The following is a 14,686-nucleotide window of genomic DNA, read 5'->3' on the forward strand; positions in this document are numbered from 1 at the left end:
AACTAGATGACCTTTAACTTTTGATAGAATAAAAGTAAACAAAAAGTGTGTACGTACAAACTCCGCCACCCTTTCTTGCATTCACAAGATCTCGCACAGAAAAAGCCATAGTACGAATCGTCTTTAGTGCGCGCAACAAGCTTTCCGGCCTTTGCAAGAAGGGCCACAGAAAATATTCATAATCACGGTGCAATAACAAGCATGCGCAAGCGATTTGCTTAGTGCTGGAGGGCAATGATCTAACTTTCCTGCGGGGGTTGCTGCATCGGCCATATGAACTAGTGTATTATTTAAATACTTCGAAAGCATGCTACTCAATAATGGGCCATTTAGCCGAACATTGCGGTTTTCCCTGTGTTTGTGAAATAAATTAAATAAATTGATTTATTGACTTATTGTAGATAGATAGATGTATTGATTGAGTCAGTGATTGATTGGCCTATGTAACTGTTAACGCATGCTTGCTGAGTGCGCATTTTTAGGTAGGCACTATGAGCAACGTGAATGCGAAATGTACGAGGCCTTCGCCACAAATGTCGGGGCAAAAATTGTGCCATCACGCCATCGGCTTCGCTACTTCATAATGAAGTCATGCACATAGTGAGCACCTCACGCCATGTGTCCTTGGTCACCAGTAATGCTACATGTGCTTCTACATGTTCGAACTATGCTATGCTTTTAGCTTCCGTTGTCGGTGACCTTCAAGCGACCTCAACAAAAAGTCAGAGCCGTTATCCGGACAAGTTGCTGACAAGGAAACTTATTCACCCGTAGGCACGCTTACAACTATGGTATGGACGAAAAGTACAATATAAAGTACATCACATGTAATACATCATACTTGATGCAAACAAAACAGATTAACAAATGAAATAATAAATGGTGTCTACTTGACACTGGCTTTGCCACACACAGCAACAACAACAACAAAACTCATTACCACATCCACGCAAAAGCATTATTGTCAGCCTCGAACTTATGAGAGGTACCCGGGGCACATACAAATACAGTCTGAACTCAGACAACAGAATTGAGCATTATTCTGGTTGTAGAAAGACTTTGCCTCGGGAGACGGTTATGTACCGCGTAGACCAGCGGCGAAGAAACTCGGATTCACCGAGTTTGAACAACTGTTCTTCAAGACGACCCCACACTATCATCCGTAGTTTCCGCATTCTGGGGTACATTGCTCTATTTGACTGCCGAGTTTGTTCTGCGATGTTACGGAAGCACCAAAAAACGTAGCTAGCGCTGTAGTCGACGAGACTCGCAAACCGATCTCGGCGCTGTGGTGGCCGCACGATGGATATTCCGAACATTCTTGCAACTAGCTTCCAGAAGGTGCGTGCTACAACACAGTCCTTTACTACATGCGCGTTGGTCTCTGTTTGTGCGCAATATATGCATTTATCATTCGCTACCATATGCCAGCGTTTAAGCCTGTCTCTTGTAAGTAGAATGCCCCACTGATATAGCCAATGAAAATCCTTCACTTGAGAGGGCAAATCAGGTGAAAGCACAGCTGTCCATGTTTGTGTAGTAGCTGTCCGTGGAGGTACAGCTGTCTCATACAACATTTCACAAAGCCTGGAAACTGGTGTCGCACGCCACTTTGTAATTCTTAGTTGTGCAAGCTGGCTTTGCAAGCGCGCAGCCGCCGCATACTGCGGTGCTGGCGTTACCGCCGTCGGAAGCAAGTTGCCTGTACTCTGCGGCATAAGCGTTCGACGGTAATGGCCCTGCCAATGAAGGAGCAGTGGCCTACCAGGGTACTCATCATCATCAAGTAGATCACATGTACTCTTAGTGCACAACAGCCTACCGAATGTAACTATGCACGGCAAGCTCCATCCTCCGCTGGATTTCGGAAGACGCAAAAATTGCTGTGCTACGTATTGCGACTTGTTTAGCCAGAACCATGAGAAAATAAGTGAGTTTACTACTCGTACTGTTGGTGACGGCCGGAGAGCTACCCTTGCAGCAAACCACAGTTTACTGCACAATACGTTCTTAATGAAGAAAGCCCTTTCTGCCAGCGGCAGTGGCGACGCAGTCACTGCTTCTGATTGTTCTTTAATGGAGCTGACAATGTCTCGCCACGTGTGAGGTGAAACACCACTTGTACAAAATTTGATACCTAGTATTTGCAAATGCTCGGTCTGTTTATTGTCCCCTGGTAGCTTTATTTCGCCGCGACCTAAATTTAATGCTTCACATTTTCTCATATTTATTTTGCCCCCTGACATTGAAGCATATTGATTATAAATACGAAATACCTCTACAAGACTGTCCCCATCCCGTAAAAACAAAGTGATGTCATCCGCATACGCCGGTACTTTTATGCACCCGGATCCCGGCATAGGAAGACCTCTTATGAGCGGGCTCTCGCTAAACCGCCTTAACAACGGGTCAATCGCAAGCACAAACAATATGAGTGACAAAGGACAACCCTGCCGCACTCCCCTTGTCACATCAAATCTAGGTGTTAAAATGCTGTTAAGCAGTAGCTCAGCTGTTGTTCGCGAATACAACATCCGCAGGATGCCTACAAACTCTTCAGGGAAGTTATAGCATCGTAACACCTCAAATAAGTACTGGTGTTCTAAGCGGTCGAACGCTTTGGCTTGGTCCAAGCTTAATAATACTCCTGAAGCTTCACGCGCTGTTGTGTATTGTATGATATCACGTGTTAAGTTGAGAGACGAGAATATACTCCGACCCGGCACGGAACAGGTTTGATGTGCACTGACTATTTTCGGCAATAATATCTTCATGCGATTTACAAGAAGAGTTGTCAATATTTTATAGTCTGTGTTGAGCAGCGTTATAGGCCTCCAGGATGAGGGTTCTGCAAGGTTGGAGTCTGGCTTTGGTAAGAGCATTACGCGGCCCCGATTAAACGATTTAGGAATACCTTCCCGTGCAAGAATGCTGTTAAGGAGCGACACTAAGGCAGTGCCTATTTCCTCCCAGCAAGATCGGTAAAATTCGACTGGTAAGCCATCTGGACCGGGTGTTGATCCGCGTTTCATCGATCGTATAACATCAAAAACCTCTTGCAGATTTGTTGGGGACGATAAATTCTGGCCTTCTGTATCTTCTACTTGAGGTAGGTTAGCGCAACAGTCTGAAATTTCTTCACTCAATAGCTCTGCATTATAAATCTTTTCCGATGAAAATGCGTCTGAGAACCACTTCCAAAAAATTCTTTCGATATCTCGCCTCGCACTGCTCTCTGTGCCATCTTCTATTATAACCCTTTCAATGAAAGAGCTGCCATTCTGCCTCTTGCTGGACGCACGAGCCAGCCGCAGTAATTCAGGGTCGGTAATAGGCCTGTTGGTCATCCACGCCTTTGCAGAGGTGCGAGAGTACCAGCTCATAAGTCTATGGTAGCGTCACGCTGATGATCTAGGTATTCGCGCATTAACTGTGTTTGGGAGTTACCGTCTCGTACTATTCCTATCCTTCTCAGGCACTCACAAAGCTGTTCGGTCTCTTTTCTTTTCCTTTTCCTGCTAGCTGCTATGCATACTGACCTCCACCTTTCCTTTAGTGTATCCCACGCTTCGATATTGCATTCATAATCGCAAACTGTTGTAGCTACTGACGCTTTCAGTTCGGTTAGAGTTGCCTGGTCACGCAAAGAAGCAACGTCTAGTCTCCACATGTCAGTGCGTTCACCTGGCCTTCCTTCGAGGTTCAATATGACAGCGAAAGGGCGATGATCTGAAATGTACCCGGCGTCCGCGGGGAGATCGAGGATGCTGCACTGGACAATTTGCGTTGTTAATTCAGGGGGGAAATACATTCGATCTAGACGACATTGCGATTGCCTTTGCTGCCATGTGGCGCCAAAACTTCCGCCATGCATATGGACCCAGGCATCCGATAAATTTTATTCGTTCACTATACGAGATAATTCAGTTGCGTGCGTATTGGAAGCGTATTGTCGTGGCCCTCGCGAGTCGCGCATGGGGTCGAGCATACAGTTAAAATCGCCAACAATAAAGAATGGGTGGTTGTCTAACAAAAAAGGGGAGAGTCTCGCAAAGAAGTCATTGCGGTCTGACCGTACGGCGGGTCCATAGACATTCAACGCCCGAAGTTTCCTCTCACCCCAGAAAAAATCAAAAGCTATTACACGACCTTCCAAGTCAAGAAGGCGGTGACTTCCATGTAGAAGCACCCTACGAAAAACCACCACTCCTACACCACGAGATCTCCCGGGGCTATATGAAAAATAAGCTTTACCAGAAAATTCATCGCAAAATCTTTTAACTTCCTGCTTGTTTCTCAAGTTACACTCCTGAAGAAACAGGAGGTCGACTTTTTTCTCCCGAGCGAAATGAATTATTTCCCTCTGCTTATCTATGCTACGAAATCCTTGTGCGTTAAGTGTCATTATGTGCAAATACATGGTGAGTTAGTTGCGTCCAGAAATAGACTAAGACAAATGGCTTACCACAAGGTAGTTGCGAACTGAATCGGCGTCCTACATCAGTGCAACAGCCACAACACGGCAAAGTCAGCAATGACTTAGGAGTATCACAGCGGCGAACGCGAAACGGGCACTGTTCATGTTCTTCACACAAGTCAGCCGGAAGCAAGCTGATTACTAAAATACCGAGGTTGCAGACGCTCGCACAGGGACGGGAACGCGATGTCTGCGCCAAACACCGTTCCGTCAACGCTGCCTGAGCTTCGAAGCGGGGAGTAGAGGAAAAGCAGCCCTTACGGGCTGCAGAAGCAGTGTAAGGCGCCATTGTTAGTACGTCTCCGAATCGGAGACAACGTCCATGGTAGTGGTGTCTCGTGGCATTTTCTTGCATTTCTTGGAGGGTGTCGCCATTGCTTCTGATGACGTAGAGCTCTCTGAAGAGAGCATTCTCTTGGCTTCTTCAGACGCTGTTTGCGAGCGCGTCCGTCTCTCATTCACCGCTGTACTAGTACCACTCGCAAGCGTGGTCGTTGTCTTGGCAACCGGCGTGATCCTCGACGGACCGGCCGAGACTTCGGGGAGGCCGCGATGGCGTCCATCCGCGTTCTCGCTAGCGTTCGGTGTTGTAGCACATGGAAGGAGCCGTTCCCGCTGTGATAGCGCAGACTGGGCGTCTAACGTAGGCTCCTCATCGTCTTCCGGGGCAGACGACGCAATTGTGGCAGGTGGCGTCTCGTTGCTCTCTTAGTCAGTAGAGGGAGAAGACGCAGCGTCGCTGGCATCGGGGGACGCTGGCGTCGGCGCCCCTGGGGCCCTTTCTTTTCCTGGTTGATCTGTGGCTTGCGTCTGTGCTGCCTCTTCAGATGTATTCTCGCCCAGTCCTGGCTGGGCGGGCGTCACTGGTGTCACTGCAGCAGCATACGAACGTGGCAACACACAGTCAACAGTGGCGTGCTCGCCATTACAACGTCTGCATGGCACGTTGCACGTTGCAGTCGCATGGCCGAAAATGGCACATCGGGCGCATCGAGCTGATATGCAGGTGGCCCCAAAATGACCTTCTGCTCCGCACTTGGAGCACACTCTCTTCATTCCTTTGTATTCCAGCATTACCCGAAAGCCAGTCACCATGATGAAATTCGGTGGAGGTTTTAACATCTCGAGCTTGACCAGTCGGCTGCCATTGCTGATGTCCGTCCTGTCCTTGAAAACGACGTCGGAAATGCCTCGGCACTTCCCATACGGTGCAAGTGCAGCAATCAGGGCGTCGTCACTGACACAGGGTGGAAGACGATAGACCGTCACATAAACCACTGGAGTGCCCATGCGTTCCAGCGGTACGACCTTGTTCGCGAGCAGCAGGGAGCCTTTTGCCGCCATCTTGGCTGCCTGAGCCGCGGAGTGGACAGCTGCCAAGAACTTGGTGGCGCCCTGATGTTGCAGATACTGCAACCCTCCGGCACCAACGACTTCTTCGATGGAGTCGATGATGGTGTCAACCGGCGTCAAAACCGGTACATTGAAGATAAAGCACTGGGCTTTCGTTGGACGCTGAGCAGGCGCTGGTTTGTCCATAGCTGATTCACCTAAGCAACCACGACGCAATGCGTGGTGCCCAGGCTGATGATACACACGAAAAAAGCACAGACAAGTTGCGTGAACAAAGCGAGATCAACCGGGAACCAGACAAAACTTAAAATAAATCTTCTCTTTGGCCCGCGCCCCTTTTTACAAGACCACATTGCATACGCTAGTTACTGCCCAAGGAAGTTAAAAATATTTTCCTTCCGAGTTCTCCCTAATAACCGTTCGAACTATCACTCAAGTTCTAACTTCTAGTACGCTGAAGTTTCATTTGTAATTTCCAATAGCGACGTTAAAAGGCAGATAAAGGGCACTGCACTATTCTTTGGCATCTTTTGGCGTTGAGCGCGGAACACCAGGGTGCGCGAGTTCCGCGGCGCGGGTTTGGCGCCGCCTCCAGAGACGGCGCCACAATGCTTGGCGCCTCTTTCAGGGGCTTCTGCTCGCCGCGGTAGCTTAGCGGTTATGGTGTTACGCTTCTAAGCACGAGGCCGCGGGATCAAATCCCGGTCGCGGCGGCCGCATTTCGAGGGAGGCGGAATACGAAGACGCCTGTATCCCGTGCATTCAGGACACGTTAAAGATCTCTTTGTGATCAAAATTAATCCAGTCCCCGACTACGGCATGGCTCATAATGAAATCGCGGTTTTGGCACGTAGAACCCCAAAATTCAATCAATCCTCCTTCTAGCTGGGCAGTCGCTCTGCCTCCCTGGCATCTTTCGCTGCCTGCCGTGCTGACTTCACCCGGTTTCTTTCTCAATTGGGAAGCGTCCATATGGACCAATGCTCAGTATGGCGTGGTGCGGTATGGTGTGGTGGAGTGTCCCGTTGCGAAAATGCACTACACTTATTTTGATATTGTGACTAGTATCATCTCGAACCAGTCTGCTTTGCTGGTTACCATTTCATGCTTATATCGACTCTCGATTACGGGAGAGTCAGTAATCCGCCCTCCCCCCTGACATTGATTGGACTTTCTGCATGTATTGACGTTGATACACAATAAAATTGGTTGTCAGCCGCGTTTGTCTAGTATCGTATTGGTCCTGTTTTCAGAGCGGTTATATACAAGTTGCACTCTTGACATATTTTGACGTAACGCCTGTATGGGCGCCGCATCAATCCAATACGACAGTTGCGTTCTTCTTCTCTCTTCGACTAGTGCTTATAATCGATGCACATTATACTACTGCGTATGAGTCAAACAGCCTCAATTTCGTGTGTCTTTTGCAAATTACATCAAAACTTTAGCGGAAAATAGTGGTCGAACAAGTAATATCTCTGGAGTAAACGTATCAACTACAATATTTGTAAAAGGGTCAGGGTCAAGGCACGTGCGCTTGTAGAAGCTTTGACTCCAGAAACATCCCTCGTTACAGCATTGCTTATCTGGTCAAGATACATAAGGGCCCGTAAAAATACCGAACAATACCGGAAAAGAATGGAGGAAAATCTTTTCGTTTGTTTCTTTTTCGGTGTGGAGAAACTGTAAAAAGCAACAAAATGTCCACCACGTTATGCTTGCCATTATCTGCACTGCAGCGAACAATTTTCGAGGTGACGAAGACGACAAGAAAATGATTGCAATGTTTTCAAATGTCTTCATTAAATGGTTTCAGCTTCGTTTTGAAAACGTAGCGTAGAATTAAAACGTATAGCGTAGAGTCACTGCAAAAGATATCAGTACCTATCTTTGGTAGCATATACAGTAACTTCAGTAGAGCGAAATACAGGCCACCATATGGAATTTGGTCCAGGACTGGCATTTGGGATTTCGAGAAGCACCTGGAATTGTCAGTCTGGCAGATTCGCCGTGGTTGCTTAGAGACTATGGTGTTGGACTGCTTTGCACGAGGTCGCGGGACAAAATCCCCGCTACGGCTGCTGCATTTCGACGGGGGTGAAATGCGAAAACACCCTTGTACGTAGATTTAGGTACAGGTCAAACAATCCCTCGTGGTCCAAATTACGGCGCGCCTCATAATCAGGTCTTCGTTTTGGCATGTAGAAATCCATTATTTTTGTTCAATCTGGCGATAAGGCCTTTGCACTAATAAAAAGTTGGCAGCTATAGACCTTTTCAACGACAGCGCCTTGGGCATCGCCGTCTGGGCCGTGCTAATTGCGCGTGAACATCTCGCAATGGCATTGCAAGCACTGCTGTGCTTACTTACGCGTTCACGTGCCGCAGTCCAGAGAGGAGGTTCTCGCATTCCCCGACGAAGATGCCTGCTGCAGACGCCTTCACCATCTGCCAGTTGTCAGCGAAACTGGTCTTTGTTTCGAACTGCCCACAAGAAGCTTCACAACCGGCTCACATGCAAACGTACTGATAAATAAACTTATCTGTAGGGTTTTACGCGTGAAAACCACGATCTGATTATGAGGCATGACATCGTGCGGAACTCCCCATTACTTTCGACCGCCTGGTGTTTTTAACGTACATCTAACGCATGGTGCGTGGTCGTATTTCTATTTCGCCCTCATAGCAATGCTGCCGCCGCAGCTGGGATTAGATCTCGCGCCTTCGGCTTAACAGCGCAACGCCATAGTCTCTGAGGCACCACGGCATGGTTAACCGTGTTCGAAAACTCGTCTACGTGCAATCAAATGTGAATGTGGAATTAGCCGCTATCGATTCTATTGCGAATGTGTACAGCAACAGTGACTCTACACTGAGTGACCTTTGCCTGAGTTACAAACCTTTTGTAGAAGAGAACAATTTGTTCATTGTGTGCTATTTAGGCGTTCACTGCGTATTTAACAATATTTGAAGGTAGCTTCTTGTTGGCCAAGTTGGTATTTATTCATTGTAACAATTTTAATGCGCCGAACACCACACAGCACGCAAGAGGAGACTCTCTCGCACGCAAAAGCAGACTCTCGCAAGAGGAGATTGCTCTCAAGAGATTGCTCTCAGATAGGAAAAGGAAAAAGGAAGAGTTAGAGGCTGCGAGACTAAATGTGGGCGACCATTCATGAGATGTGCCGAAGGGGTAGTTTATGAAATTTCTCTCTCTTGAGGTCGTTCCTATATAGGACAAACCAGGCGCTGCGTAAATGAATGGATCAGGGAACACGAACGAAACGTTGAGCCAGATAAAGAGGGCCCGAATACACCTAAGCATTTTGAAAGTGTCCTTCGCGATCATATGGGCCATGCTTTTATGAAGCGCGGATTCTTGCCAAAAGACGCGGAGTAGTAGCTAAGCGCGAATAAAACCACGGACACAAGGAAGACAGACAAGGACAAGCGTGGTTTCAACCGTGGTTTTATTCGCGCTTAGCTACTACTTCGAATATGGACGACCACCTAGCCCAACAGTCAACTCTTCTAGAAGATGCGAAAGCCAGGGAAATGATGGAAGCCTTCTATATCAGCAAGAAAGATAGGTTGTGCGTTAGTGAAACCTTTATGTCGTTCTATAGGGCCGATAATGTTCTTGACCGTTTTTAATTATACTGCACTTGATGCTTGAATGTGTTCGCTGCGCAGGCGCTTAACTTCAGTTGCAGTTTATTATTCGCTCATACAGTTAGGTACAAGAATGATATACAGACAAGCGTCCCATAGTCAGAGACTGCACCGGGATCCTTGATTAAAGAGCAGGAATTAGCATGCGTTCTCGTTATTGCGACTGCTGCTCAATTCACGTTGGGTGTATTAATGGCGTTAGGGTATATATACATACGTATTTTGTGGAAAGTAAAGCAGTTGTGAGGGCGTTGTCCCGTTGTCTTCGCTTGCGTGGCGTGTGGTTTTGGTGCCTCAAACTAGTTATAGTGACTATAGAACGATAACCAATTTTTATGGCTGGAACAATGTGTATTAGCTATTTTTACTTCAGTTCCATTTTTTTTTCAAAACTTGCCGAAAGAAAGATACGAAAATGTGCTTTTTTTCACCCGCTCAAAAGGTCCCGACATCTTGTATCCCTGGGCTCCTTTTTGATAGCTTGGCTCCGGAAGCACACCTTGTTCAGTGATTGCCAATAACATCGTCTCCATTTTTCTGAGAACCCGATGTGTCGTTTGAAATATTAGATGTAACGTATAACGTATTTTACAGGTTGAGCTCGAACAGTGGATCCAAGGATATGGTGAAGATATGAGTGAGCTGGCAAGCAGCCATTTCGACGTCGTTATGTTCACGTACCTGCTCTGCTCCGTAAAGAACGCGAGAAAAGTGCTAGAAGAAGCCAAGCGGGTTATGGTGAAAGTAAGTGATTACAATGTGGCTGTTGCTGTTCTAAAAATATATTGAGCTCTACATTCTCGTAACCCATATTGCACCTTTCTAATTTAGACAAACATTATGCTTCAAGCTACGTGATGTGAGACCACTCATAGAGTGATAGTAGGCCAGTATTGGAAAAACAGGGAACTTTGGATGAACACTTGAGGGCGAAGTCCCCATTATGGAATAAATCACACGTTGCGATATATTAGAGATAAATTGTGTCGCACAAATGAAGTAATAGGCTGCAACAGATTGACATTTTCTGGAATGACACATTGAAAAATGCGAATGACACAACAAGCGCACAGACACATTTATTATTTCTTGCGAAATCACATACCGAGATAGCCATCGGCAACCGCGATGAAGTTGTGATTATTTGCTCTATTTCGCTCTGTTCGGGCGTTCGAACCAATTGCTTGCGTGCCTTTAGTAGCCATTCTGCCATTTGATTGTGTCCTGTGGCCATTCCGTCGCTGATGTAAACGCTGACAAAAAAATAAAAATAAAAAATAAGGGAAGCTCTGAAGAGAAGCCTGAAATAAAGTCACTCTCGTACTCTGCCGCTCAGGATTTCTGGTGCCTTTAGCCGGCCAGGTTGTGGCGCTCTGAGTATGCTCTGGTCATCATTGTAGTGGAATAGTAGCTTTGAGAACGTGGTGTCGTGTCTGGTTTATACATTTTCTACTATAGCGTTGCTAAGGCATTTTCTATGCGACTGCATCTTTTAATAAAAGCCTGGCTCAATTCCATATATTCTTGGCGCATTATGTTACTTGTAAAAGATGTTGACTTCTGTAACGAATGTTATTCTATTCTATTTGACTTTTGTCAATGACTCACGAAAAACGCCGGCATTTTTAATAGCGGGAGCAGACACTAGTTGAGCAGGTTGACGAGAAATAGAGAGAACATAAGAGAAAAAATTTCAACAGAATGGGTATCCTGTTCACTATTGCGTAGTTTCTTTAAGATTTAGTTTTGCCTGATAAACTTGTGTGCATTCGTTTGGCTTCTTTTATTGCAATGGGTGACAAACAATGTTCGCATTGGAATCCTATATGCATTGAAAACGTGGCGACCACGGTGGTAGGCATGGACTAGCTCATTAGAATTTTAAAGCCAATGTTTCTTAATGCATAAACACAAAATAAATGACGAGGATAGAACGAAACAGCCGGCCCTGTCAGCGAGAGTTGTCTCTGTTTCTCGTTTACAATATATATATATATATATATATATATATATATATATATATATATATATATATATATATATACATATATATACACACACACACTCGAGCAAGAGCGCTGAAGAGGACCAGGGGGGTACAACCCGCTACACCGTTCTAATTCTTCTTTTTAGTATAAACGAAAGAGAAGAAGTGAATCCATGTGGCTCAATGTTTGCTAATCATGAGTGCACAAAGGAAACAGCCAATGAAGCGAACGAAAGCATCAGGTAAATTAGCTGCGGTTGGAACGGAAATGTAGAAAATATAAAAGAAAAGGGAAACGAAAGTGGACGATGCAATAACTTGTCACCGGTGGGACCCGAACCAAACACCTCTGGATTATTTGTGCCTTCCACAACTAATTCTGCTAAGGCGACAGCTACACATACGTCCATTAACTTGGGTATTTACGCTTACTAGATGTAGCACTGGGAGTGTTACCTAGTACCACTGAGAACCATGGTGAGCTGGTGTTGAACGTCCTTTTTTGCCCAATGATGCCACGTAAAACATGATCTTCGAAGTGCAGGCACGTGACTAAAAAACCCTCGCATGCTACCTAATGACATCAAGGCTGCCAGATTAACATGAAATGTCTTTTTTTTTATTCAGGGCGGGACCCTTATCTTCCTGGAGCACGTGGCTTTTCCTGATGGCACGTGGCAGAGGCTTCTTCAAAATGCGGTAGCTCCTCTGTGGAAGGTCATAGGCTGCAACTGTCACCTGAACAGAGACTCTGTTAAGCAAATAGAAGATGCTGGATTCTCGTATGTCATGGCCAACTACATTGATGCAGACACCAACGTTTTATTCAGCCGTCAGGCATACGGTATCGCCATCTCATAATGAACACTGGCCAAAGTTGGGTTGCTCGGCTACTGGCTGCAAAGTTGGTTGTATACAACTATGTTGCGGAAAACTCATTCATAAAGCAAAATAAAAGCTTCTTTAGGACAAAAAGGACGTCGCTTATTGTGCTTCAACCATTTAATATTATTCAACATTTTCACGGCATTAAAGGCCAACTGCAACGAAATTCTGAACCCCGTATGAAGTCTAATGTCGGATTGCGCAGAGATCGAGAAGCCTTCGCTGCAAAATTTTATGATTGATATGCATGTATATGCGCAAAAATAGCTGTTCTGGACACTGTAGCTAGCAAAACACAGTGATTACTTCTCGTCTGAACTGACGCGTGACCTCTACTCCGTTTCAACATCAGGTGCAACCACGGTGGATGCAACGCTGTGGAAGCTATGCAAGATGTTCGGTTGCGACAATGTATCACTCCGCCCGTTCCATCAATGCTTCGTTGCGCGCCGACGGCGTTTGCTCCCGTGAGCATGCGCCTGAGGCTGAGGCGACGGGCTGCAAATAAAAAACACAGAAATATAAACAAGAAGCAAATTCATCTAAAACAAGGAATTAGCAGCGGTATACCACAGTTTGTTTGCTTTTGAGGGCTGAAAGGTTTCATTGAGACATCAGTTATATGGACACTCCTGGTGCATTTCTGCCGTCGGCGTCGCCGTGATGTTCCGTATAAAATCCAACGGCGATCGCACCGTCGCCGCGCGCCCTGCGCCTTATGTGCAAGTGAAAGCGTGCGAGGAAAGCCGATCATCGCAGCGCAATCTCGCCCACGCGAAAGGACGGAGAGCGGGGAGGCCTCCCCTCGCGTATGAGGCTCCCAACGTTGCGAGGCACCGGGGGGGGGGGGGGGGGGGGACGGAAGTGCGGTGCCGTTTTACTCGAGCTGCAACTGCGTATGTGGAGGCTGCGCGTCGTCGCGTGGCTGCATCTTGCGAGGAATCCGCTTTGGGGGCTGAGTCTAAGTGCATCGGCGGCTTGTAGGTTTGCGCTTTAGTGTGCTCTCGGCACTCAGTTTGCGTTGAAGCGATAGACAGCACGACGGTCAAGCCAGCGCTTTAACAGCGAGTGTCCGCAGTCATCGAGTATGATGTGTTCATGTATGCTATGGCGGCTGACATCACGCTTGTTAATGTAGTTAGCAAGCGAAAGTTTACTAGTTAATATGGCCGTTAAAAGTGCTATCCTTACTTGGTATAGCTGTCTGCTAATTTGCTATCGCAATCGCTGCTTCGCGTTCCTGGTGAAATTGTGAACTTTTTCATTCAATGCTCAGACGATATAAACAATTTTTGCAGGATTGTTGTAAAATACATCGCACTATTTCCATGTGCGAACGCAGCCACTGCAAAAAAGTCTGTTTGGCCTCCACAGCGTTGCACCTGATGTTTGAAACTCGGCGTACACTCCGAGATTATGCGGCGCCTGCGACTGCCCATGGCGCGCTTAGGTGCTATTTAATAGGTTATAATTAAACAATTGTCAATTGGTAGCCCGCAATCTTGTCAAGGTTGCTTCGATACGATGCACTCTTCATTAATTACCAATTCAGGCAGATTGAAATTCTGTTGCTACTCGATATTGAACAATTAGCCTTGCTTTATTGATATATTAGGGATTTTACTGCGGTACATTCGTACAGGCAGCTACTTTGCTGCTGAGCTTTCCTGCGCTACAAAGGACCGAACTTCCTCATTTGATGTATGGACTCCATAGGTACGCTCTCAAAAGTGTGATCTATTTTATTTCCTCAGGATTTTCTTTTCTTCATTAACCGTAAAAATTAACCCAGATTACTTTCCTTCATTGCCTAAAATAGCTACTGTGCTGCTGATAAGGTTAGCGGACCTGTAACTTTTCCCATTCATTTTCTTTTTCATTTCTATTTGTGCCTCCACTTTTCAGGGCCTTCCGCTCCATCCGCTTCCTGACATTGTAGCATCTTCCTTCCATAGAGAGATTTCTCCCTCTCATTTCCTCGCGATGCGCAATCAGCTTCAATGACATTGGTACTGTTTCCTTGCAAGGATTATTTCGAGGTAATATTATTGAAAGACCTCGAATATAATTATACGTTCGCAATTAAGCACGGTTGCTTACTACATAAGCCAACTATGAAGGCGAAAATTGTTATCCACTCAATTCTAGCAAATAGCTATAAAGCCAACCCACACGTGTTCCTCATAAAAAAAGCTTCGCAGTGGAACAATGTTTCCTGCTCCAAGAATCGAATCCAGGGTCAATGCCTTTTTTCGGCTGTAGTTCTGCCATCTCAGCTAACCAGGGTGCTAGCAGATCGCGGCTTGGATTAG

At 46.3% G+C, this 14,686-nt stretch overlaps 1 protein-coding gene across 1 annotated transcript in view; it reads left to right on the forward strand.

The window, feature by feature from the left end:
- The window catches only part of LOC126522239 (thiol S-methyltransferase TMT1B-like), a 28,261-nt gene extending 15,797 nt beyond the window's left edge, over positions 1-12,464 (forward strand). Inside the window, exons 2-3 of the mRNA XM_050170966.3 lie at positions 10,097-10,246; positions 12,117-12,464. Of these exons, the coding sequence (XP_050026923.2) occupies positions 10,097-10,246; positions 12,117-12,350 (384 nt within the window). The 3' untranslated portion in view covers positions 12,351-12,464. The remainder of the gene's footprint in view (positions 1-10,096; positions 10,247-12,116) is intronic.
- Positions 12,465-14,686: the final 2,222 nt, after the last annotated feature.

Source organism: Dermacentor andersoni, chromosome 6 (genome assembly GCF_023375885.2).
Source record: "Dermacentor andersoni chromosome 6, qqDerAnde1_hic_scaffold, whole genome shotgun sequence".
NCBI lineage: Eukaryota > Metazoa > Arthropoda > Arachnida > Ixodida > Ixodidae > Dermacentor > Dermacentor andersoni.